This window comes from Corvus moneduloides, chromosome 9 (genome assembly GCF_009650955.1).
Source record: "Corvus moneduloides isolate bCorMon1 chromosome 9, bCorMon1.pri, whole genome shotgun sequence".
Classification (NCBI taxonomy): Eukaryota; Metazoa; Chordata; class Aves; order Passeriformes; family Corvidae; genus Corvus; species Corvus moneduloides.
Window position 1 is genome coordinate 23,639,380 of NC_045484.1, and position 19,725 is coordinate 23,659,104.

Here is a 19,725-nt window from a genome sequence, read left to right on the forward strand (position 1 = left end):
TGGAGCACTTCTCCCTTTATTTTATCCTCTTTTTGCAATAAGAGTCACCGTTGGGGGCTCAGCTGCTTGTTGTGATACAAAGACCTGCTCAGGCATGTGCCCTGCCCGTGGGGAGCATCCCATCCTGGGCATGGAGATCCTCCAGGCCAAAACCCCTTCCCCGCCTCCCTTCCCATGGCACTGAGACTGCTCCCTCTCATCACCCACAGCCCGTAGTGACACCAGGCAGGAGCTGGGGACCCAGATCCATACCCACCACAGACGTGTCTCTCTGCAGCTCTCACCTGCTTGGGTTCTCTGATGTGCACAACAGGATTGAGCACAGGCCCAGCGAGGACTCAGTCTCTCCTCGGCTGGTGCAGACCTCCCTCAGCCCCTGAAGAGCCCTTCAGCCAAACAGGCTTCCCACAGCACAAATCCCCATGTGCTGCTGGGTTTTAGACCAAGGACACCTCACTCCAGACCATGGCAGAGAGGAGCAAACCCCTTGGCAGGCAGGAGAGCGGCTGTCCTTACCCCAGGGCATGTTGTATCCATCCATCTGTCTTTATCACCCCAGCTGATAAGCCCTTCCTGTGTGGGTAAAACCCGATGGAGACCTTGGCAGTGCAGTGCTGGGATTTCTCCCTGCTCTCTCTTTAGTGGCCTTTGGAGCCCCAGAAAGGCAGCGGGCAGGGGGCTGGCAGGGGCAGGGGCTGCCACGGACTGCAGCACACCAGGGCCTTGTGTGACTGCTGCAGCATGGACAGCATGTGGAAAGGCTAGAAAAAAATAAAAGAGGGACTTTGGGCAGGGCCTTGATGCCTTCAGCCTTTTGCCAAAAACACAACCTGGCTGCAACAGGTAGATCCAGGCTCTGATCCTCACCACAGTGATGCCCTGGTGCTCCCTGGAGAACAGGGAGTGATGCAAACCTCCCACACGTGGGTGGCTGATCCAGTCCCCAGGCACGGCCACAACCCCCAAGCACAGCAAGGGAGTCCCCTCTGCCACTCAGTGAAGGTGTGTTGGTGCCTTGGCTGGGAACAGGGAAGATGGCAGGGTTAAAAGCAAAGTGCATCGTTGGAAACTCATGCAAAAATATCCCCACTGCATGAGTGGATTTGTAATTAGGGAAACTGGGCTTTTCCTCCAAATCAGTGGCTTGGGGGAAAGGTGGCGACTGCAAAAAAAAAAAAATTTCTCCTTGCTGGGAATGGCCGGAATGGCCCCCAGCTGTGCCAGGCTGGACCCCTGCTGCCCCACTCGACTCCAGCCCCAGGGGAAATGGAGGTGATGCCTTGTGGCAGTGGGGCCGCCCAGGACAACGAGTCAGGGCCAAAACAGCCAGCAAGATCTTGGAAGTCCCCTGGGACTCAGATCTGCTGCAGAGCCATTTTCGGGATGTTATTTAATTAAAAAAAGGACCATTCCTCCCTGCGGAGCCAGCCCTGGCTCGAAGGCATGGCTGGAACATGCAGTGTTTGTCATTCAGGGCTCCCTCCATGGCCTGAGCCAGCTCAGGGTCCCTGTGTGGCAGCAGGGCTCGGTGGGAACTGAGGGCACTCAGGGGGGCTACGCTGCTGTCGCAGAAATATAAATTAGGACTTGCCAAAAAAACGTCCCTCAAACCTCCATCTGGAAATGGAATCAGTATGGGAAGAATTTTCAAAAAAACCCCAAACCAAAACAAAAGTACCTTCTCTTCCAAGAGGACGTTGGAGATTTTTACTCTAAGGGGAATCCTGTGAGCTGGCAGGTTTGGGTTTAAACTGACACAAAATGGCACACACTGCTCCCATGCCGCAGAAAGATGTGGCTGTGGGACAGAATGTCCCCTCCTGAGGTGCCTGCACACCCTGGCATCACCCTGGGAAAGGCACCCCATGGAGGGGCACCCCATGGCACAGCACTGGGAAGGCAGCACCCAGTGTCCCCCTGGACAGCAGGAATGGACACCTGGCCATGGTCAGAGCACGTTCTGCAGATGGCAGCGGCCTCCCCAACCTACCCCAAAACCTGGCTTTAGGGCTTTTCTCCTGACTAAAAACTATGGATTTTATGTTTTCTAAAATTTGGTTATCCTTTCACCTGAGTGCATGCAGGGCTGGGGTGACTGCACTGAGACCTTCCACACGGGCCTGGCTCTCCAGCCAGGCCGTGCTTCCTGCTGCGGGCATTCCTTGATTTGTAGGGAATCACCACGTCCCCAGCAGCTGCGGGCAGGGGTCCCTGGGCACATCTCCCTCGCAGAGGAGCCTGTGCCACCCCTGCGTGCGGCAGGTACGACACAATGGTGAGGGGCAGCAAAGGCAGAAACAAGAAGGTGGCTTCACCTTCCCTGGTGAGTGGGGCTGGAGAGCCCTGGGGTCTGCTCCTGTCTCACCCGAAACCTCCCCACGGCACTGAGTTTTCCAGGGCTCTGCCTGCTGAGCAGTCAGAGGTCTCACCACTGAGCTGGACTGGGCAGGGGGCTCAAACCCCTCGCGTGGCAGGATAAATAGCCCCAAAAAGTGGCCTCCACCCTCCTGCAAATCCAGCACGTAGCTGCTCAGGGAGCCTCCCCAGTGCTGCTGGGACTGCGGCTGCCTTGGCGCACTGGTCGGGGAGGAGCACCTGCATTTTGGTGAGGGGAGGTGTGGGGGGGCCCAGTATCCTTCCCATGTGGTTGTGGGGCTGCACTTCAGGAACCGCATGGCAACCCCACACATGGGCATGGATGGTGCTGTGCTCAGCCCAGGAACCAGGGGGTCCCCAGCTCAAATCACACTGGCAAGGGGGTCCTGAACCGTATTTTGAAGGGAGATGGACAGATGGACTCCTCAGCAGTCGGTGCCCCTCTAAACCCAGACCAAGGCACATCCAATGCCTAGCCAGCACAGGGGCTGCCCCTTTGGTTACCATGCTGGTCCCAAACTGGGTGAGGAGGGTTCCTGAGGTGCCAGACCAACAGCTGGGCAGGTTTTCCTGCCACAGCTGAAGGCGATGCTGCTCTCCCAGCCCCAGGCCCACACGGACAGCCATTTCTGCTGCATACATCCCGGAGCAGGAGAGCACCATGGCTTTGGCTGGGGTCACCAGGGCATGCCTGGCTGGAAGGGGGGGGATTCTTACTTGGCTTTTATTTTTTTTCAGCTTGTGTACATTGTGCAAGTGCTGTGAAATCCCTCCCGGCCCCAACGCACTCGGCCATGGTGAGTGGCGAGGGCAGAGCTGGCTGCACAAACTCAGCAGATCCAGGCAGAGGAATGGCCGGAGGCCCCTGTGCCAGGAAGGGTCCTGCCAAGTATCCCCCCCACAGTGTTCTCCTGCAGCCCCCAGGGACAGAGGAGCCCCCCAGGGACTGACCACACCGCTTGCCAAGATTGTCCCCTGTCCCAGCTTGCACAAAGTGACAGTGAGACTGGGAGCTGGCCGAGGGCCAGCACTTGCCCGGGCACTGAGAGCAGCCTGAATCAGGTGCCGCAGTGGTTGGGAGAGAAGCACTTGGAAAAAAGGTCCCCGAGGACCACCATGGGTCTTTCTGCTCCTCTCTGAGGGGTCAAAGGGGCTTTGCATCTTCTCCTGTGCTCTCATGGATGTGGATCCCCTTGGACACTCCATGCCAGCACAGCAGCCAGCCTGGGCTGCTGGTGAGGAGCAATCCCTGCAGCATGTTTGCCTGGGGGGTAGCAACACTCAGGGCATCCCCTGCCCCTCCTGAGGCTGCCTTGATACACAAGGGCAGATAATTCCCAGGACAACTCCTTTTTCTGGAGCTGGATCCCCATCCTGAGCGTGGATTCCCACCAAGCCAGCTCAGCTGCAAGCATCCACCCCGGCTCCACACCACCCTCGCCATCTTGCAGGGGACACCTGCCCGTGGGCTCCCGCCTTCCTGCTCCCCTCACACTCACCCCAGGGCGTGGGGGTCCCAGCGGGCGGCAGGGGCAGGGGCCGTGGCCTGGCCTTGGTGGCGGTGGTGGCGATGCGGGTGGGACCCAGGTACTCCACGTAGGTGCCGGGGAAGTCTCCGCGCTCCTTGGTGCGCTCGTTGACGCCGTGCAGCCAACCCTGGGGGTTGCGCTCGTCCCCGTCCTTGTAGTTGGGGCTGCTGAGGAGCCCGGCCCTGCTGACCGTCAGCACGTCCCCGGGGCACAGCGCCAGGTCCTCCTCCCGGTCCTTCTGGTACTCGTAGAGAGCCCGGTACTGCAGCCCGTCCGAGGAGGCCATGGCGGCAGCGTGGCGTGGGTCACACCGCCCCCGGCCAGCCGGGCATTGGGGGCCCGGGGTGGCCGCACGGGGCTGGGCTTGGGCAATGCGGCGTCGGGAGCGTTCCTTTCCCTGCACACGCAGGAGGAAAACCTCAGTGTTGGAAAATCTGCGACATGGAGAGCGGCTCCTGACCCTCCAACCCCAAAATTGCTGCGGAGCCACGCCAACGCCTGGGACTCGTCAGCGTTGGCTCAGGTGTGGGTAAGGAGCTGTTTCTTCACCAGAGCAAACGGAGGGGAGCAAATGAGGCTAACGGGGGTAGAGGGGACAAACGTGGATCCTCGTTAGCCTGGCCTCATCCGCACGGTGCTGGGGACATCCCTCCTCTGCCGGAGAGAAAGGCAGCGCGTTAGTGACCAAACCTCTGCCTTGACCTCAGCCTCGTGCCCGTCCCCCCATCCCAGCCGCCCGGCACCAGGGAGAGCCCAGCGCCTCGCTCGACTCCTGCTTCCCAGGGAGCTCCCACCAGCAGGGCTCGGCCACTGCACGCAAGGAAAGTGCCGGCAAGAGTCTGGAAAGTAGGGCAAGAGATCACGCCACGGGTTTTTAAAATAGACATATGTGCTGAGAAACCTCCTGCCGCACGCAGCTCCCCTCCGGCAGCTCCAGCCTGGCATTGCTGCACGGAGCTGGCAGATGAAGATGTAGGTTTTTCATGTGGGTTTGGTTTTTTTTCCCCTTTCTTTTTTTCTTTTTTTTTTTTTTTTTTTTTAATTTTTTTGGTGCATTTTTATATATTCCTCCAAGAGTGACATCATCCCTGGGGGGAAAGACTGTGCTGCTGCCGACCCACTGCCCCCCAGCTTCCAGCAGGACCCCGCGGAAGAGGGATGGAGGGATGATGAGCAGCAGCCGTCTGTCTGTCCATCCATCCACCCGCCTCCCAGAGCCCTCCCGCCGCCCCTGCAGCCTTACCGGGCGCGGTGGCTCCAGCGGCGGGAGCGGAGAACGGGAGGGGAGCGGAGCCGGCTCCCGGCCCCGCCGAGCCGCGCTCCGGCGGTGATGTCAGCGTCCCTCCTCCTCCTCCTCCTCCTGCTCGGTAGCCGGGCGGCCCCCCCGCCGCAGCGCGTCGAGGGGGGGGGGCACCCGGCTACCGAGCAGGAGGAGGGAGAATTGTAGGAGTAGGTGGATGACTTCATCCCCAGATGCAGCATCTCTGCTCCCAAATTGCATCCTCTGTAGGATGGAGATCTCCCATCTGTGGGTCTCCATCCATCCTTAGGGGTGCTAAAGGACAGGAGAGGGCCAGCACCCCATGGACACCGCCCTTGTGCCAGCCAGCTCTCCCTGTGCACTCACACAGAGTCCCATCCCTTACCCAGGCTACAAAACATGCACAGGACAGGCAGGAGACGTCATGGAGAATCCCAGCTCAGGGATGTTCTGGTTCCTCGCTCTCCTCCTGAGCCTGGACAAGCTATCCCAGTATTTGTCTGTCTGTGAGGCACTGAGAGGTGGATGTGATGTTTCCAGAGGCTCAAAGCCTTGTTTTGGTTGTATTTTTTTTTTTTTTTTAATCCTTGCTTCTCACGCTGACTTCTCTGAAATGGTCGTGGCTCCTTGTCTTTGCTGCAGGTTGGACATCCTAAAAATAGATGGTACCTAAAACACGGGCTCTGGGAAATGCACGCTGGCTGAATCCAAGCCACTGCAAGCAGCAGTGCAGGGGTGGCATGAAGTCCAAGGAGGAATCCCAAGTGCTGGGAAAACTGAGGAAACAGACACAGAGGCCATCAGAGCAATGCAGGAGATGTATGGCCCTTCTTATCCATAATTCCAGCAAACCCCCCCTCCTTTCCCTGCAGCGCACGGCCTGATGGTGCAGGGCAGCAGCATCCTGGGGGATTCCTCCCAGCTGCACTTCCTTGGGCAGCATGCAGCCCCCATTGCCCCACTCCCCAGCTGGATCCTGCCCAGCTGCTGGTCGTTGGAGATTAAAAGGGATTTTTCTCTACCTCATCCCATTTCTGCTGGCACCATGCTGCTGCTGCTGCTGCTGGGACAGAGTCAGAGTTGGCTGTGAACAGCCAGATGCTGCCCTCCACCCAAGTCATGCTTCCCCAGTCATGTTCCCTGTGCCCCACCAGGGGTGAAGAGGTTTTGCTGAGTCTCTAAAGCCCTGCCTGGTCTCCCCAGCATGTCCCAAGAGGCTGTGAATTCAACCAGGCTGAGCACAGTGTCAGTGCTCTGGGGCCTGCCTGGAGAAAGGCAAGGAGGTGTTTCCCTCCTGGGACAGGATCAGAGCTGGGGAGGCTGGTGGGTTCATCACCACCCATCCTGTCCTAGGGTCAATCCGATATACAGACTGGGAATCAACACAGTCCTGCGGCTGGATGAGGCTGAGCATCACCCCAGCTCTCCCTGGATGGCTCCTCTCCTCAGAACCCTCAGAGCACCCCTGACACCCCATTCCAGCTGCACTGCACCAGGATCATTCCCAAAACTCTGCGCCCTGGGCTGCCCCTCACCCTGTGTCACCCCTACCTGGCTAATTTAAACCCCCACAGCACTCCAGCCCAGAGTTTGGCACATCCCCCAAGGCGGGCAGAGGGCTCTCAGAGAGCACCCTGTGAAGACACAAGAGGTGCTTCAGGCCTTCACTGCTATTGATTGAGCCAGAGGAGCTGCCTGTCAGGCCCTGACTAATCCATCCTCGCTGGATTAATGAGCAGCACTCATGGCAATGAGAGCTTCGCCTTGGCTTACCTGGCCTTGACTGTTCTGTGGAGAGAGCAGGAGGAGCCGTCCTTGCTCCCTGTACCCCACAGTCCCCTCCAGGCTGCCCTTTGCTCCCTGTCTGGGCAGCCCAGGATGGGTCTGTGGGGAGGAGAGTGACATCTCCTCACTGGGGTCCCCATGCCCTTCTGCAGCTTCTCTCCTCTCCTGGCTGGAGGGACAACCCTTGGTGGGAGCATCTCCAGCAGATGCTCAGCATCCACCTTGGCTGCCTGTCCTGGCCTTTCCAAAGTGACAGGGGTCCCACTGCTCTCATCTTTGCTTTTGGGGGCTGTCACACTCATGTCCAGGGAAGTTGGCCACATGGCTGTGAATAAATAGAGCATAAATAGAGCTGTTAACATGCCTGGCTGGAGAAAGTGAGGCTGCAGCACTGGGCTGAGCCCTGCCCAGCCAGAAAAAATGGAGAGAAAAGGTTTTTGATTTCCTTTGACCTTTCAGAGTTGGCTTTTTTGGTATCACCTCTGTTTCCCCAATTCGGAAAGGGCCATGCTTTGCTTTCTCTTTAGACGCAGGAAAACTCCCTGTCTCTTGGTTTTCTTCCAGGGTGCCCAGGATTGAGCTCAGGCTTCTGTGGCTTTTGGTTTAGGGAGAGCCAAGTGCTTCTTCAAACAACCTCCCAGGGTGGCATCCGCGGACATCCTCTCACTGCCGGCTCCCACAGCTGCGCTCTGCCACCACCACCACCAACCTGCCTGCTGGGCTGGGCTACCCCGGGCCTGGGGAGGGATAGGCTGGAGAAAACCCGAGGGACGTGAGGGAAGACTGGAGGTGCTGCTGGGGCCCTTTCCTGTGCCTCTCTGCAGGGCTAGAGCTGGGGACCCAGGGCCCCTCAATGCCCCCTCCCTGGGCAGCGGGCACAGCACACCCCAGGAGCAGAGCCCGACCCGGGGAGGAAGCTCCAGCACCCACCCAGCCCTGGCCAGCCTCGCTGGCGAGACGGCGGCGGAGGCTCCCCAGGCTGGCTCTGCCTGCAGCAGCCCCCGGAGCGCCGGCACGCAGGCATGGAGCTGTCCTGATGTGACCCTGCAGCGCAGCCCTTTGCATCCCCGAACCTGCCCGGCTTGGCTTTACGGCAGCTGCCGCCTCGGCGTGGCCCTTGGTAATTAATTCAGGAGGGATTTGCCGGCCTGGACACGCGTGAGAAGCAAGGAGATGTGATCTGGAGGGGTGGGCAGGCAGTCAGCGGCAGGGCAGGCTCGGGGGACTCGCTGTGGGGGGAACATGCACGGGGAGAAGCTCAGCCCGCTACAAAGGAGGGGCGTTGTCATCGAGCCCCTCGTTAGTGTCCTTATTAACACCGCGATTAACATCGGCTACGTGAGGCACAGGGACAGGTCCTCCCCCTGAGGGACACGCACCAGGGCCATGCACTGCTGGGACACAGTATCACCCCTGGATTTACACCCCGGGCCCCACATGGCAGAGATCGTAGCACCAGATGGGGCAGCTCCTGCTTTTGGGATTCATGCTGTGGTTTTGCACACAGCCACAGAAATGGGGAGGATTCCCCCGGAAGCTGGAGCTGCAGCCCCAGGGAAATCGGTGTGGTCCCACTGCCTGCTCCCTCCCAAAGTGGGGGAATTGGGATTTCCCCGGCTCTCCAACCAAAATGCTTTGAGTCCTTTCGAAGCTGAGAACTGGAATATTTCAAGACATCAAAAACTTTTGGCTGATGTAGATATTTATTTCTCTGCATCAGGAGGTGGGAAGTGATGAATTCAGCACAAATTTGCAACATTCAGTAACTTCCATCTGCAAATCCGAAGTCGGATTCATCGCTGGCACATTGCAGTGTGTCCATCCATCCCGACTCCCCAGGTGTCCGGATGCTGGAGAGACAGCTGGGTACATGCTGCCAGCCTCAAACAGACATGTGAAAGCCCTTTGCAAGGGACTCACCTGGCTGGGGATATCCCAAAATCCTGTCAATCACAGACCTGGCTGGTCTCCATGGCTGGTGGTGCCTGGGGCTTCTTACCCCGTGCTTTACCAGGAGGGAAACTGAGGCCACTTCCCTGCTCCCAGTCTCCCAGGGCCAGGTTGCTTGAAGGAGTCTTGCTGCCCATGCCCTGTGAGAGGCATCCCCATGCTCCAGGAAAGGGGATGCTCAGGATCCAGCTGGCCTGTGTGAGAGGATGGGGACAGCTGGGAGATGGCGTGGCCTTGCTGGGCAGGAGGGACATGGGAATGCCACTGGACTCGTCCTTCTGTGGTCAGGTCAGGCCTTCCCAGACAACCAGAAAATCCAGCCCTGGCTTCCTAATGGGGCTCGGGTGGGTGATACTGGGGAGTGATTGAACCCCAGGCTGCAGCACCAGGTGCTGGAGGAGGTGAGGGCACCAGTCCATAGCTTGTCCTCTGTTTTTCCCTGTGGCTGGCAATGACTGGGGAGGAGAGCAAGTATTTACTTATTTGCCAAAATTGTCATTGGGGTGGAGGGATTGTGTGCAGCAAACAGGGTCAGGCTGGGATGGGGCAACTTTTGGGAGAGGGGCAATATGAGAGAGGGTTTAGGAGCAGCTGTCCCCCTTTGGGAGAGGAATGAAGGCTTGGCCCTAACTCTGAGCAGCTTCCTAGCAGCTGCTGCAGAAAAGGACTGAGGCTACAGGCAGTGAGGGGGCGAGGGCTACAGCCCCCAGCTGCAGCACGGGTTGTGTTCATACCCAGGGTGCCTGGGAGGGTTAGAGGCTTCCCCCAAATACCACTGCGATTTGGCTGGAGCCCAGTGGGGCTGACTTCATCCTGCTGAAATGTATCATTACAGCCAGGCAGGGAATGGGCTGTGGGGTTTCGGGGGAGCCAGGGGTGGGGTGGAGCGTGCTGAGCACACAGAGCCTGGTTTCCTGCAGGATGGGGTCTCCTGTGCCTCCTGCATCGCTCTGTGGTTTGATCACAAGCTGGAGGGACACACTGTGGGCACTGGGGAGGGGACCAGCACAAGCTCCTGCCCCAAAGGTGCACTGGATGGGCAAGGACCACTGCCAGGGTCAGGCCTGGGGAGGCAGCATCCTCTGTGAGGTGTGGCTCTCTTGCTGTCCTGCTCTTTGGGAAACCAGCCCTGTTTCAAAGTGTCTTTCCAAAGAAAATCACTTTTGGCAGCCCTTAGGCAATGGCAAGTCCTCATTGACTGCTCCAGCGCTGGCATCTGTCATGGCTGTCACTGTCCTCTCCCGCCGCCGTCACCCTGTTGTGTCCCCGCCAGCAAAAATCCACCTCCCTGTGCAGCAGCTGGGAACGGCCCGGACAGCTCTGGCTTTTCCTTTGCGAACCGGCTCGTGTGGCCGTTCCCCAGCGCCCTCCTTTGCCTGCTTCTCTTTTGGCCCAGGATGTTGGAGGTTCGGGTTTTGGGAAGATCCCTGACTGAGTGGTACCGAGAAGGGGGCCAGCAGCTCACCCACAGAACCAGCCTGCGAAGACGGGATGCCTCAGCCTTGGCTGGCAGAGGGAGGCCGTGACCCGGGGGGCCGTGAGTGCCCACAGCTGGAAAATCCCGAGCCCATTGCCCAGCTCGCGGAGAGGGGCGGCGGGGTGGCACCCCACAGCTGCAGCATCCGGCACAGGCTGGAACAGCCCCGGGCTGATATCGCTGCCCCGCAGTGCCCCCACGGCAGGAGGGACCCCGCGGGACACGGGCAGGGACCCTGGCGTGCGTCCCACGGAGGCTGCCAGCAGCAGAGGGCAGCAGGGCTCCGGGCTCCCCGCGACACCGAGGGGTGGCCCCGGCGGGGCCGGACGGGGCGGGGGGCTCCGGCGGCGGGGGCGGCCCCGGGGCCGCGCCCCGTTAAAGGGCGGCACCGGCGGGGCGGTGGAGGCAGAGCGGGCTGGGTCCGGACGGGACGGAGTGTTGGGATCTGCTCTGCGTTCAGGTAAGTTGGGTTCCGTCCTTCCCCGCCCGTGGGGACCCCGGGCTCCCCTAGAGGGACGCTGGGCTCTCGGGACGGCAGCGGCTGTGCCGGGTGGGGGTTCTCCCGGTAACCTCTCTACTCTCCCCAGGTGCAAAGATGGGGTGCTTCACCTTTATCAAGGTCATGATGATCCTCTTCAACCTGGCCATCTTCGTAAGTGCGCCCCGGGAGCTGAGGTCTGCGGGAGGGGGTCTCGGGGAGCTCCCGGAGCCGGGTGTGGGGTGTGTCTGGCTGGGCTCTCCTGCCCCTCCGTGTTCCTTTCTGTGGGCGATGGGGTGGAGAGTGTGGCAGGTGGGTGTATGTGGGACTTGCAAAGCCCAGAGGGCTGCGCCGTGCTCTGGGGACAGTGGCTGTTGCATCAGCTGCCCCTGTCCCTCGCTGTGCTGAAGCTTGGGAAGGGGTGCTGAGTGCCCCAGAAAAGGGGGTTTGCTGGGTCCCTGCCTGGGGGCCCTACCTCTGTAGGGGAGCAGCCCACGTGTGACTGTGGTGTTGGGGTTCCTGGATGTCGGGAATTCAGAGCACATGCGGGCTCTACTCCCACCCAGGGAGAAGGGTAGTGGAGCTCCCAAGAGCTGCCCTGGCTCTGCAGGAGCCACCTGGAAGAGGGTGTGATAGGATACAGCCTTGGGAAGGAGGGGATGCAGAGCCTCCAGGCTCACTCTGGTGAAACAACCCCCCTGTAAAGCTCCTGCCAGGATCTGAATGCGGTGGGGAAGGTTGAGTGGGCAGAGGGAAGGGCTGGCACAGACTGCAGGCAGCCCAGAGTTCACCTGGCCCAGGAGTGCATGAGTGTCTGTGGCCAGGGGCTGCTCAGCTTCTCCTCTGGGTGGACGGGCAGCTGCCCTGTATGGAGGAACTTGTGGTGGTGTGTGGCCAGGGTCCGAACTGGCGGTGTGGGGTCGTGGGGAGGCTAGTGGCACTGCTGGCACTGAAACCCCTGGGGCTGGGGAGGGGGGCGGCTGTGACACAGCCCAGGGGATGTGCCCAGGGTGGTGGGGTGTGTTTCAGGGTACTGACCCGTCTGCCAATGCCCTGAGCTGCCTGCAGTGCCACAAAGTCTTGCTTTGGTGTGGTGAAAAACTGCTGAGGGGAGAAACACCTGTGCCAGGGCCTTCCCCAAATAGCAAATCTCATGCCTATCTGGAAGCTGATATTGCCTTTCTCCTCCCAGCTCGGTGGCGGGACCCTCCTGGGAGTTGGCATCTGGGTCAAAGTGGATGGAGAGTCATTCCTGAAAATATTTGGGGCGCTCTCCTCTAGCGTCCTGCAGGTTGTGAATGTGAGCTATCTTCTCATCGTCATTGGTGCCATCCTGCTGGTGATTGGCTTCCTCGGGTGCTATGGCGCCCAGAAGGAGAGCAAATGTCTCCTGATAATGGTATGGACCTGACTGACCTCCTTACCAAGCCTTGTTTGAACTGGGGCTGTGGTGGGGGAGACCTGATGGGCAGATTTCTCTGCAAAGATGTTCTCTGTGGATGTTTCCATGTAGTGGCAGTCTGGGTGGCCCGTGGAAGGGCAATGCTGGACTCAAAGTCTGCTCCTGAGCTGAGGTCTCTCTTGGAGTGTGTCCAGAGAGCTCAGCCCCATGCAGGTGGAGGGCTGGAGGACAAGGCTGTGCTGCTCCTGCCCAGGAGCAGAGCTGAAGGCAATGAGGCAGGAGGGCTTGAGCCCTGGGGAAGCTGATGAGTTCCAGGGGCCCCTGAGGGTTCTGGCTGTCTGTTTGACCTCCTGCCCCTTGCTGTGTCCTAGTTCTTCTCAGTGGTGCTGATCATCTTCATTGCTGAAGTTGCTGCTGCCGTGGTGGCTCTGGTCTTCACAGGTCTTGTGAGTGCAATGCCTGAGTCTTGGGTTGGGCTGATCTGGGACCCGTCCTACCCCTTGGGAAAAGAGGAGACACGGGCTGGCAGTGCTGCCCATGGGTGTGGAAGCTGTGCAGTGGTCAGTGCTGCAGGAGGAAGGGATGTTGGCTGCTGCTGGTGGCAGCTACGTGGGTAGGCTGGAGTAGCCTGAGGGTGGTGGGAATGGGGGTTTCTGTTTTATCATAACCCTCATTTTTTAGGCCAAGTTTTGCCCACTTCTTTCTGTTGAGCCCCTCAGTCCCTAACCAGCTTAGGCTTGACACCTCCCCACCTCTGAGGGTGGGAGCCACTGGGGGAGGAAGTCCCTATTGCCTCATGCCGAGCAAACTCACCCCCTTATTAGGCACCTGAGAAACCACCTGGGGAGAAAGAGGACTGCCTCATTAGGCACTGGAGAAGTCAGCCACAGGGCCAACATCATTCCTGGCTCCCTCACTTAATGCCGCTTATCAGATGACTCACTGGGCATAAGTGACCTTGGTGCCATAAAACACTGGTTAGTGGGGAAGGCGACAAACTCTCTGTGGGTCAAATGGACATGGTGTGACTTCTGGCTGTGCTGGGTCTGTTTGGTCTCCTCTCCATAGGCTGAGACCAGTATGGGGGTGCTCAGCTCTGTGGTGCTCCCCAGAACCTTCTCTGATGGTGTTTTTCTGCCCTTTCTTCCAGGCAGAGACATTGCTGACAGGTCTGGTGACCCCTCTCCTGAAGGAGAGGTATGGGGTGAACGACACATTCACGCACATCTGGAATGCCACCATGGAAGAGGTGTGCTGAGCCCTGGGGCCCTCACCTGTGGGTCGGGATCCTCCCAACACAGGCTAGGTGGTGCACATCTGGGTGGGACAGTGAGATGGGAGTGGGGACACACCACAATCCTGGATGTGCTGAGCTGTCACCACCTCCTCGGCTCCCCAGGTGCCTGGGAATTACCTGCTTGGGACCTAGTGGTGTGAGAGCTGTATGTGATGATGCATGGGGCAAAATCCTGGACCCAAGGTGCCTACTGAGCACCCCACAGAAGCAGGGTTGAGCTGGGTGATACCCTCCATGAGCCAGTGGGGTCCAGGTGGTGTTGGAGCCTGGAGGGAGACCTGAAGGATGCTCTTCCCATGCCTTCCTCTCTCTCCCTCTTAGGTTCACTGCTGTGGCCTGAATAACTACACGGACTTCAACAACTCCTACTTCTATAAGACGTACAACAGCTACCCCAGGCAGTGCTGTGACATGCTGGAGCCCTGCAACGACACGCTGGCTGCAGAAAAGGACATCGAGGTACGGACGTGCCCATGGCTCTTGCCCTCTGGCAGAGCCTGGCTTGGGGTGTGCCTGGGCACAGAGGGGGAGACCTCTCCTGTAGCTCCAGCTCTGCACGTGGTGGTCCCATGGGCTTTAAGTTCTGGGGGGATGCTATGGTGGCTTCGGCTTGTCCCTGGCAGAGACAAGTAAAGCTGTTATGTTGCTCTGGTCACAAGGGGAATGGAGTGGTGTGCCTAATGCTGGGCATGAACCCAGGCACTGCTCTGCCTTTTTAGGTGATTTCCCTGCTTCTTCCCTTCCTTTCCTTGCTCCCCACCCAGTATTTGATCTGAGAAGTGGCTGAGTTGTCCCCTGAAGCCCCCAGACCTTCTCCATGGCTGTGTGCTCTGGGTTGGAGAAGCTGTACCTCCCTTTCTGGGGGATGCTGTGCCCTGGCAATTGGGGTATCACCACCTCTTGCTCATCCTCACCTGCATGGTTGCCTCCCGCAGGGCTGTTTCAAACAGATCTTGGAAGAAATCAAGACAAACGCAGGAGTGGCAGGTGGTGTGGCAGCTGGCATTGCTGCCTTGGAGGTGAGTGCCTGAGCACTGCTGGGCTGCCTCCTCCTTGTGCCTGTAGGTGGGGCTGGGACCAGCCCTGGGGGGCGTTCAGGGGACTGGTGCAGCTCCATGGACCACCTGCAGCTCCAGGCTACTGAGCCTTGTTCCCTGGGCACATCCAGCCCTCCTGCCTTGGCGCACTGGGGATGGTGGGCTGTGACCCAAACCCGTGTTGGGGAGGGGAGGTGCACATTTAAGGGGGCTGATTTGCACCTTGCTGCCCCCAGATCGCGGCCATGGCAGTTTCCATGTACCTGTACTGTCGGCTGGATGAGAAGTGACCCCCCGAGGCAGGAGGATGACCTGCCAACCCCCATGCCGGGGTGCACCCGTGGCGTGCCATGCTCTTGGGGGGACCCCGTCCCTCTCTGGGTCTGATGCTCTCCTGTGCACTGTGATTTATAGCTGTATTTTGATCTACTGAGCTGGGATCTGTAGAGTTTGTGTATATTTTTGTACTGATATGGTATATGGAGTCTGTACATAGAGATTTGGGGTGGTTTTTGATTGGGGGGGTTGTTGGGAGAAGCTGCTTGGTCCGTTTGGCTGATACCAGCACGTGATAAAGCAGCACAGGGCTGATACCAGCCGGTGATGAAGGCAGTTCAGGGCTGCTGATCTGGCAATGGCACAGCAATGCCTTGATAAACTCCTGGAGGCGGGTGCTGTACCTCTCCCACGCTGTTCCCACCGTGTCCCCCTGCATCAGTTTTAGGGGGTAACTACACCCTCATAGGGCATGTATCTACTCTTGCACCCATTTTCTGCCACCCCTGGCCTTGTTGCCATGTTGTCCCCTAAAAGAAGGGCTGGCTGGGTGCTGGCTGGTCTCTGCCCCTTCCCTGGCATGAAGACAGCCCTGGTGGTCCCTGGCTCTGCAGGGGCTGGGGCTGCCCCTTATACCCCCTGACATTTTGTGCCTAAGCCCCTCTCCACGCTGTAAAGAAATGCAAATAAATTTTTCATCTTGGATACAAATTATTTTCTGGAGTTGATCTCGGTGTTGCCTTTAATAAATACCCTCTGCCGGGGGGATGCAGGGGTAGGGCCTGCCTTGCCTCCCTCCCACCTTCCCTTCCATGTCCTTGCAAGCAGCACAGCTGTGCCCACAGCCTACCTGCCCTCCTTGCATGTGGCTCCTCACCTGTTCAGGTGCTTGAAAACAGAACAGCCCCCTGTTTGCACAACAGACAGGGTGCAGGGGGACCACCAGCCTTGCACCCCTCACCCTCTGCAACAGCACTGCTTGCTCACAGCATCTGTCAGGGACTGAGCAACAGCTTGGCTTGAAAGGCAGGGCTGGCTGAGGGGTTCCTGCATCCCCATCAGCTGCAGGAACCTGGACTGGGGTGGTGAGGAGGGATGGATCCTGCCAGCCCCACCTCTGAACATCTCCACTCCAGCATTGTCCTGCACTGCCTGTGTGTGATGCATCTGCTCTCCCTCTGTGGGTGGGGATGGGGGAGGTCATGGGTGGGCTTGGGGGGTTTCCAGACCCCCTCTTTCCCCAGCACTGCTCCCTCTGTTCCCTTGAGGATATACTTGCTCTGCCTCAGTTTCTCCACTTGGAAAGCACAGCCAGGGTGGGTGCTCCCAAGGGGCTCCTTCACCCTGTTTTTGCCACAAGGCTTCCTGCCTCTCTGGCTGTGGGGCAGGGGGGTGGAGGGCAGGGTGAGTGGCAGGAGGCCAGTGTGCAAACAGCCTCTCCATGCACTGCCTTGCTCCCTGTCTGCTGTGCCACCCCCTTATCAGCTCCTGCCCTGGGTACGGGGCTGCACCGAGGCACTGCCATGGTCTGGCATCTCCCTGGTGCCATCCAGTACCTGTCACAGTGGCAGGAGTGGGCAAGGGACAGTGAGACAGGCATGGGCACCCACTCCCCACCTGGGGTTCCTCAGCCCTGGGGCCATGGGATTTGGCCCTGCCTCCTGGCAAGGTGTGGGGGGAAGCTGCCAGAAAATAGCCTTGTCTTTCCTGGACAGGTGAATAGGTTCCAGTTGTACCATAAACTGGCGCCACCTCATGGGTGACGTCAGGGCTTTTATGACTCCTTTTTCCCTCTCCAAGGCTGTAGGAGCTGCCAGGCACCCCTTCCTAGGGGTGTTGTGGTGCCCAGGAACCAGCTGGCACAGTGCTGGGCACACCCAGCCATGTCCTCCCCTGCCCCTTGTTTCTGGGATGCCTTGCAGAGCTGACTCCTGGCACACACCCTCTCACCATCACCCCTGCAGGGTTGAGCAGGCTCAGGGGTGATGCCTGGCCAGCTGCTGCCTTCCACCTTCACAACTCCTCCCAGCCATGGGGCAGAACAGGCTGTTTCTGTGGCACTGAGCTTTGTAAATAGCCCTGCAAACACTGGCTTGGTTCCTGCCCTCCACCTGCCGGGAAAACTTGAAGGACCAGTTTCTCCTTGCGGATGCGACTCCTCCCAGTTGCCCTTTGCGGCTCTTGGCTGCCCTGGCAGCCAAAAGCAGAGCAGTGAGGGGTAAACTGGACTGGCACAGCCTCCCTGTGCTCCCTCTGTGCCCCTGCCCTCCACTGCCACAGCCTTTGGGCTCTCCAAGGAGATCCCATTCCAGCTGGTTCCCCACGAGCCCCGCGGCACATCCCAGCCCAACCATCCCCACCAGCCCATGTGGGTGCCACCAGGCACCTCTGCACCTTGTACCCCTTAGACTTGCCCAGTTCTCCCAGACTGGCATGCTGGGGCCATCAGAAACCGACAGCACAAGGCCGAAATGTCCCCGAGGGCTTGTGCTGGCAAACAGAAACTTCCTTATTGCTCCCGGGAAGATGGCAGGAGATGGCTCGAGCACTTGACGCATCTGGGTGTGTGCCAAAGTGGGGATTCTTCTTTTCCGCCTGGGACACAGGGTGAGGGAAGGCAGGAGGGGAAAGTCTCCCTGCAGGGACGTTGGGAAAGCAGCCAGTGCCATGATGGGAGCTGCGCACAGACCAAAATTCCTGGGGATTTGTAGGGTGCGCTCTCCACCGGCATCGCTTGCCCCGGGGCACAGCAGGCAAACCCTGTGTGGTGCAGGCGCCTGGGCTGGCAGGGAGTGGGCAGTGATCAGCAATTCAGGAAAGGAGCCGCCCCCTCCTTCCTGGGAATTAGCGTTGATAGGAACAGGCACATGAAAAGAAGGAGGAACTGCAACTCTTTGGGTTTGTGCTGATAAAGGGGGTAAAACTAAGAAGCAAAAGCAAACTCATCCAGCACCAACTGCCCAAGGAGTGCCCGCTGTGGAGAATTTCCCCTGCCTGCCGTAGCAGCCTGGCCAGGATGTTCCCAGAGTGGGGGGAAGAGGATATCCTTGAAGGGCGCAGGCTGGTCCAGGGGAAAAAGCGAGCCCATGCACACTTTCCCTGGCACAGACTTCCTGCTTGACTCCCCTTCTCCTCTTCCTCAGAGATAAACCATCCCGAGTGCCAGCCTAAGGCCAACGGTGCTTTTTAGGCAGCTCCCTGCCCTAATTGTTTGCCGAGATATCAGAGGAGGCGATGCAAGGGCTATTCAAACGGCAACAGGCAGGAGCTGACATTGAGTCTGGCGTGTTAATCATTAATGCTGCACTGGGCAGGAATGGCACAATAACTGTCACAGCAATCCTGGATAACCAGTTGAAGATTAATTTGCCACCTACCTTAGACGTGGGCACAGGAGGTGGCAGCCCTGTGTCCACAGGCACAGCAGGGAACAGGGACAGGAATGGGCTGGGTGCAGGGAAAGAACCCCCCCACAGCTGAGAACAAGGGGAGAAGCCAAGCAGAGTCCCTTCCTGGGAGCAGTTTGGGCACCTTGGCATTTATGACTTTTCATTCATAAATGCATCTGGCATTTATGACTTTTTATGAAGCAGAGGGTGCTGAAAATTTCGGATCAGTTCCCTGGGCTGGGATGCAAGTGGCTGGACACAGCACCATCGACTCCCTCCCACACAGGGAAGGAGATGGGGCCAGCACACACAGCATCCCTCTAGTGCTGAGATCTCTCCGTTCAAGAGAACCGGGTGTGTTATCCCAGAGGACTCTGGCTGGAAGGCACTTTCCTCCATCTGTGGGGCACAGAAGAACCGATGTGCCATGGGAAGGGTCAGTGTGGACCTTGTCTGCCACATAGCAGCCCGTCATCAGAGCACAGGGACTTCCTGCTTCCCCGGCCCAGAGATCTCCAACAAAAAACCATAATGCATAGAAATAAACACCACCAGAAATCATGCAAAATTCCCCACCCCCCACAAGCTCTGGAAAGGTCAAGTTTCATGCCAATGCTATTTTGCTTTTGTTTAATTATCAGCCAGCTCCTGGGAGGTGGAGCAGCCCGGACAGGTTCTCCTTTGTGCAGCTGCACAAAGCCAGGGAGGCCGGGCTGGGGGGCTCCAGGGGCTGGTGAGAACTGCAGCTCGGGCAGCACGTGCTGCAGCTGCTGCCTCATGGGGCTGAGCTGTGGCAGCCACTGCATCGGACTTCCAGGGCAGGCAGGCGAGGGGCCAGTGGCCCAACCAGCTCTTGGGCCAGCCGGGAATGCTCCAGCACCAGCAGGATACACCAGGAAGTGAGAGAGATCCCCCAAGATGAGAGCCCCTCACCAAGCACCCGGGGCTATGCAAGAAACTTCTGCTAAGGGGTTGCCCAGCCAGAGAGCTGTGCTTGGTCCTGGGGAGGGGCTGGCAGCCCTGCCTGGCTGCAGGGGTCAGGCAGGGGAGCCGGAGGCAGCAGGAGGCAGCTGGTGCATGCTGGTGGCTGACACTCTCCCAGTGCCTCTTTATTTCAGTCCTGTGGTCTCTGCCCCTGAAATGGGTGCATCCCCAGCCCTCCCAGGGCTCCCTGCCCCATGGGGGCAGGTATTTGGAATGGTCAAGAGGGTGACAAGGCTGTAGTTCTCAGGATACAGCAGCTGGCGTTGCCAGGAAGAAGATGGGGGCGAGTCACCAGGCAGCTCGTCAAAGTTTCCATCAGTTGCTGAACTGAAGATAAAAGTGATAAAGCTCAAGGAGGAAACAGCTCACAAACAGCTCGCACCACACAGAGGACCTCTGCTGGCACAGGCCTGGGGCCACTGTTAGCCCATGGCCAGGCCTGCACAACCCTAGGCAGAGCAAGACACCAGAGAACAGGGGTCTG

At 58.9% G+C, this 19,725-nt stretch overlaps 2 protein-coding genes across 2 annotated transcripts in view; one reads left to right on the forward strand and one right to left on the reverse strand.

The window, feature by feature from the left end:
- LOC116447986 (phosphatidylinositol 3-kinase regulatory subunit gamma) overlaps positions 1 to 5,276 on the reverse strand; it is a 77,864-nt gene extending 72,588 nt beyond the window's left edge. The window contains exons 1-2 of the mRNA XM_032117848.1: positions 5,149 to 5,276; positions 3,876 to 4,559 (exon numbers count right to left, since the gene is read on the reverse strand). Coding sequence (XP_031973739.1) covers positions 3,876 to 4,191 — 316 coding nt within the window. The 5' untranslated portion in view covers positions 4,192 to 4,559; positions 5,149 to 5,276. The remainder of the gene's footprint in view (positions 1 to 3,875; positions 4,560 to 5,148) is intronic.
- A 5,465-nt stretch (positions 5,277 to 10,741) lies between these two features.
- Positions 10,742 to 15,579, forward strand: TSPAN1 (tetraspanin 1). Its single transcript, XM_032117854.1, has 8 exons — positions 10,742 to 10,838; positions 10,966 to 11,030; positions 12,049 to 12,255; positions 12,630 to 12,704; positions 13,409 to 13,507; positions 13,877 to 14,014; positions 14,491 to 14,574; positions 14,829 to 15,579. Exons 2-8 carry the CDS (start codon positions 10,974 to 10,976, stop codon positions 14,880 to 14,882), a joined length of 714 nt encoding a protein of 237 aa, XP_031973745.1. The 5' UTR covers positions 10,742 to 10,838; positions 10,966 to 10,973; the 3' UTR covers positions 14,883 to 15,579.
- Positions 15,580 to 19,725: the final 4,146 nt, after the last annotated feature.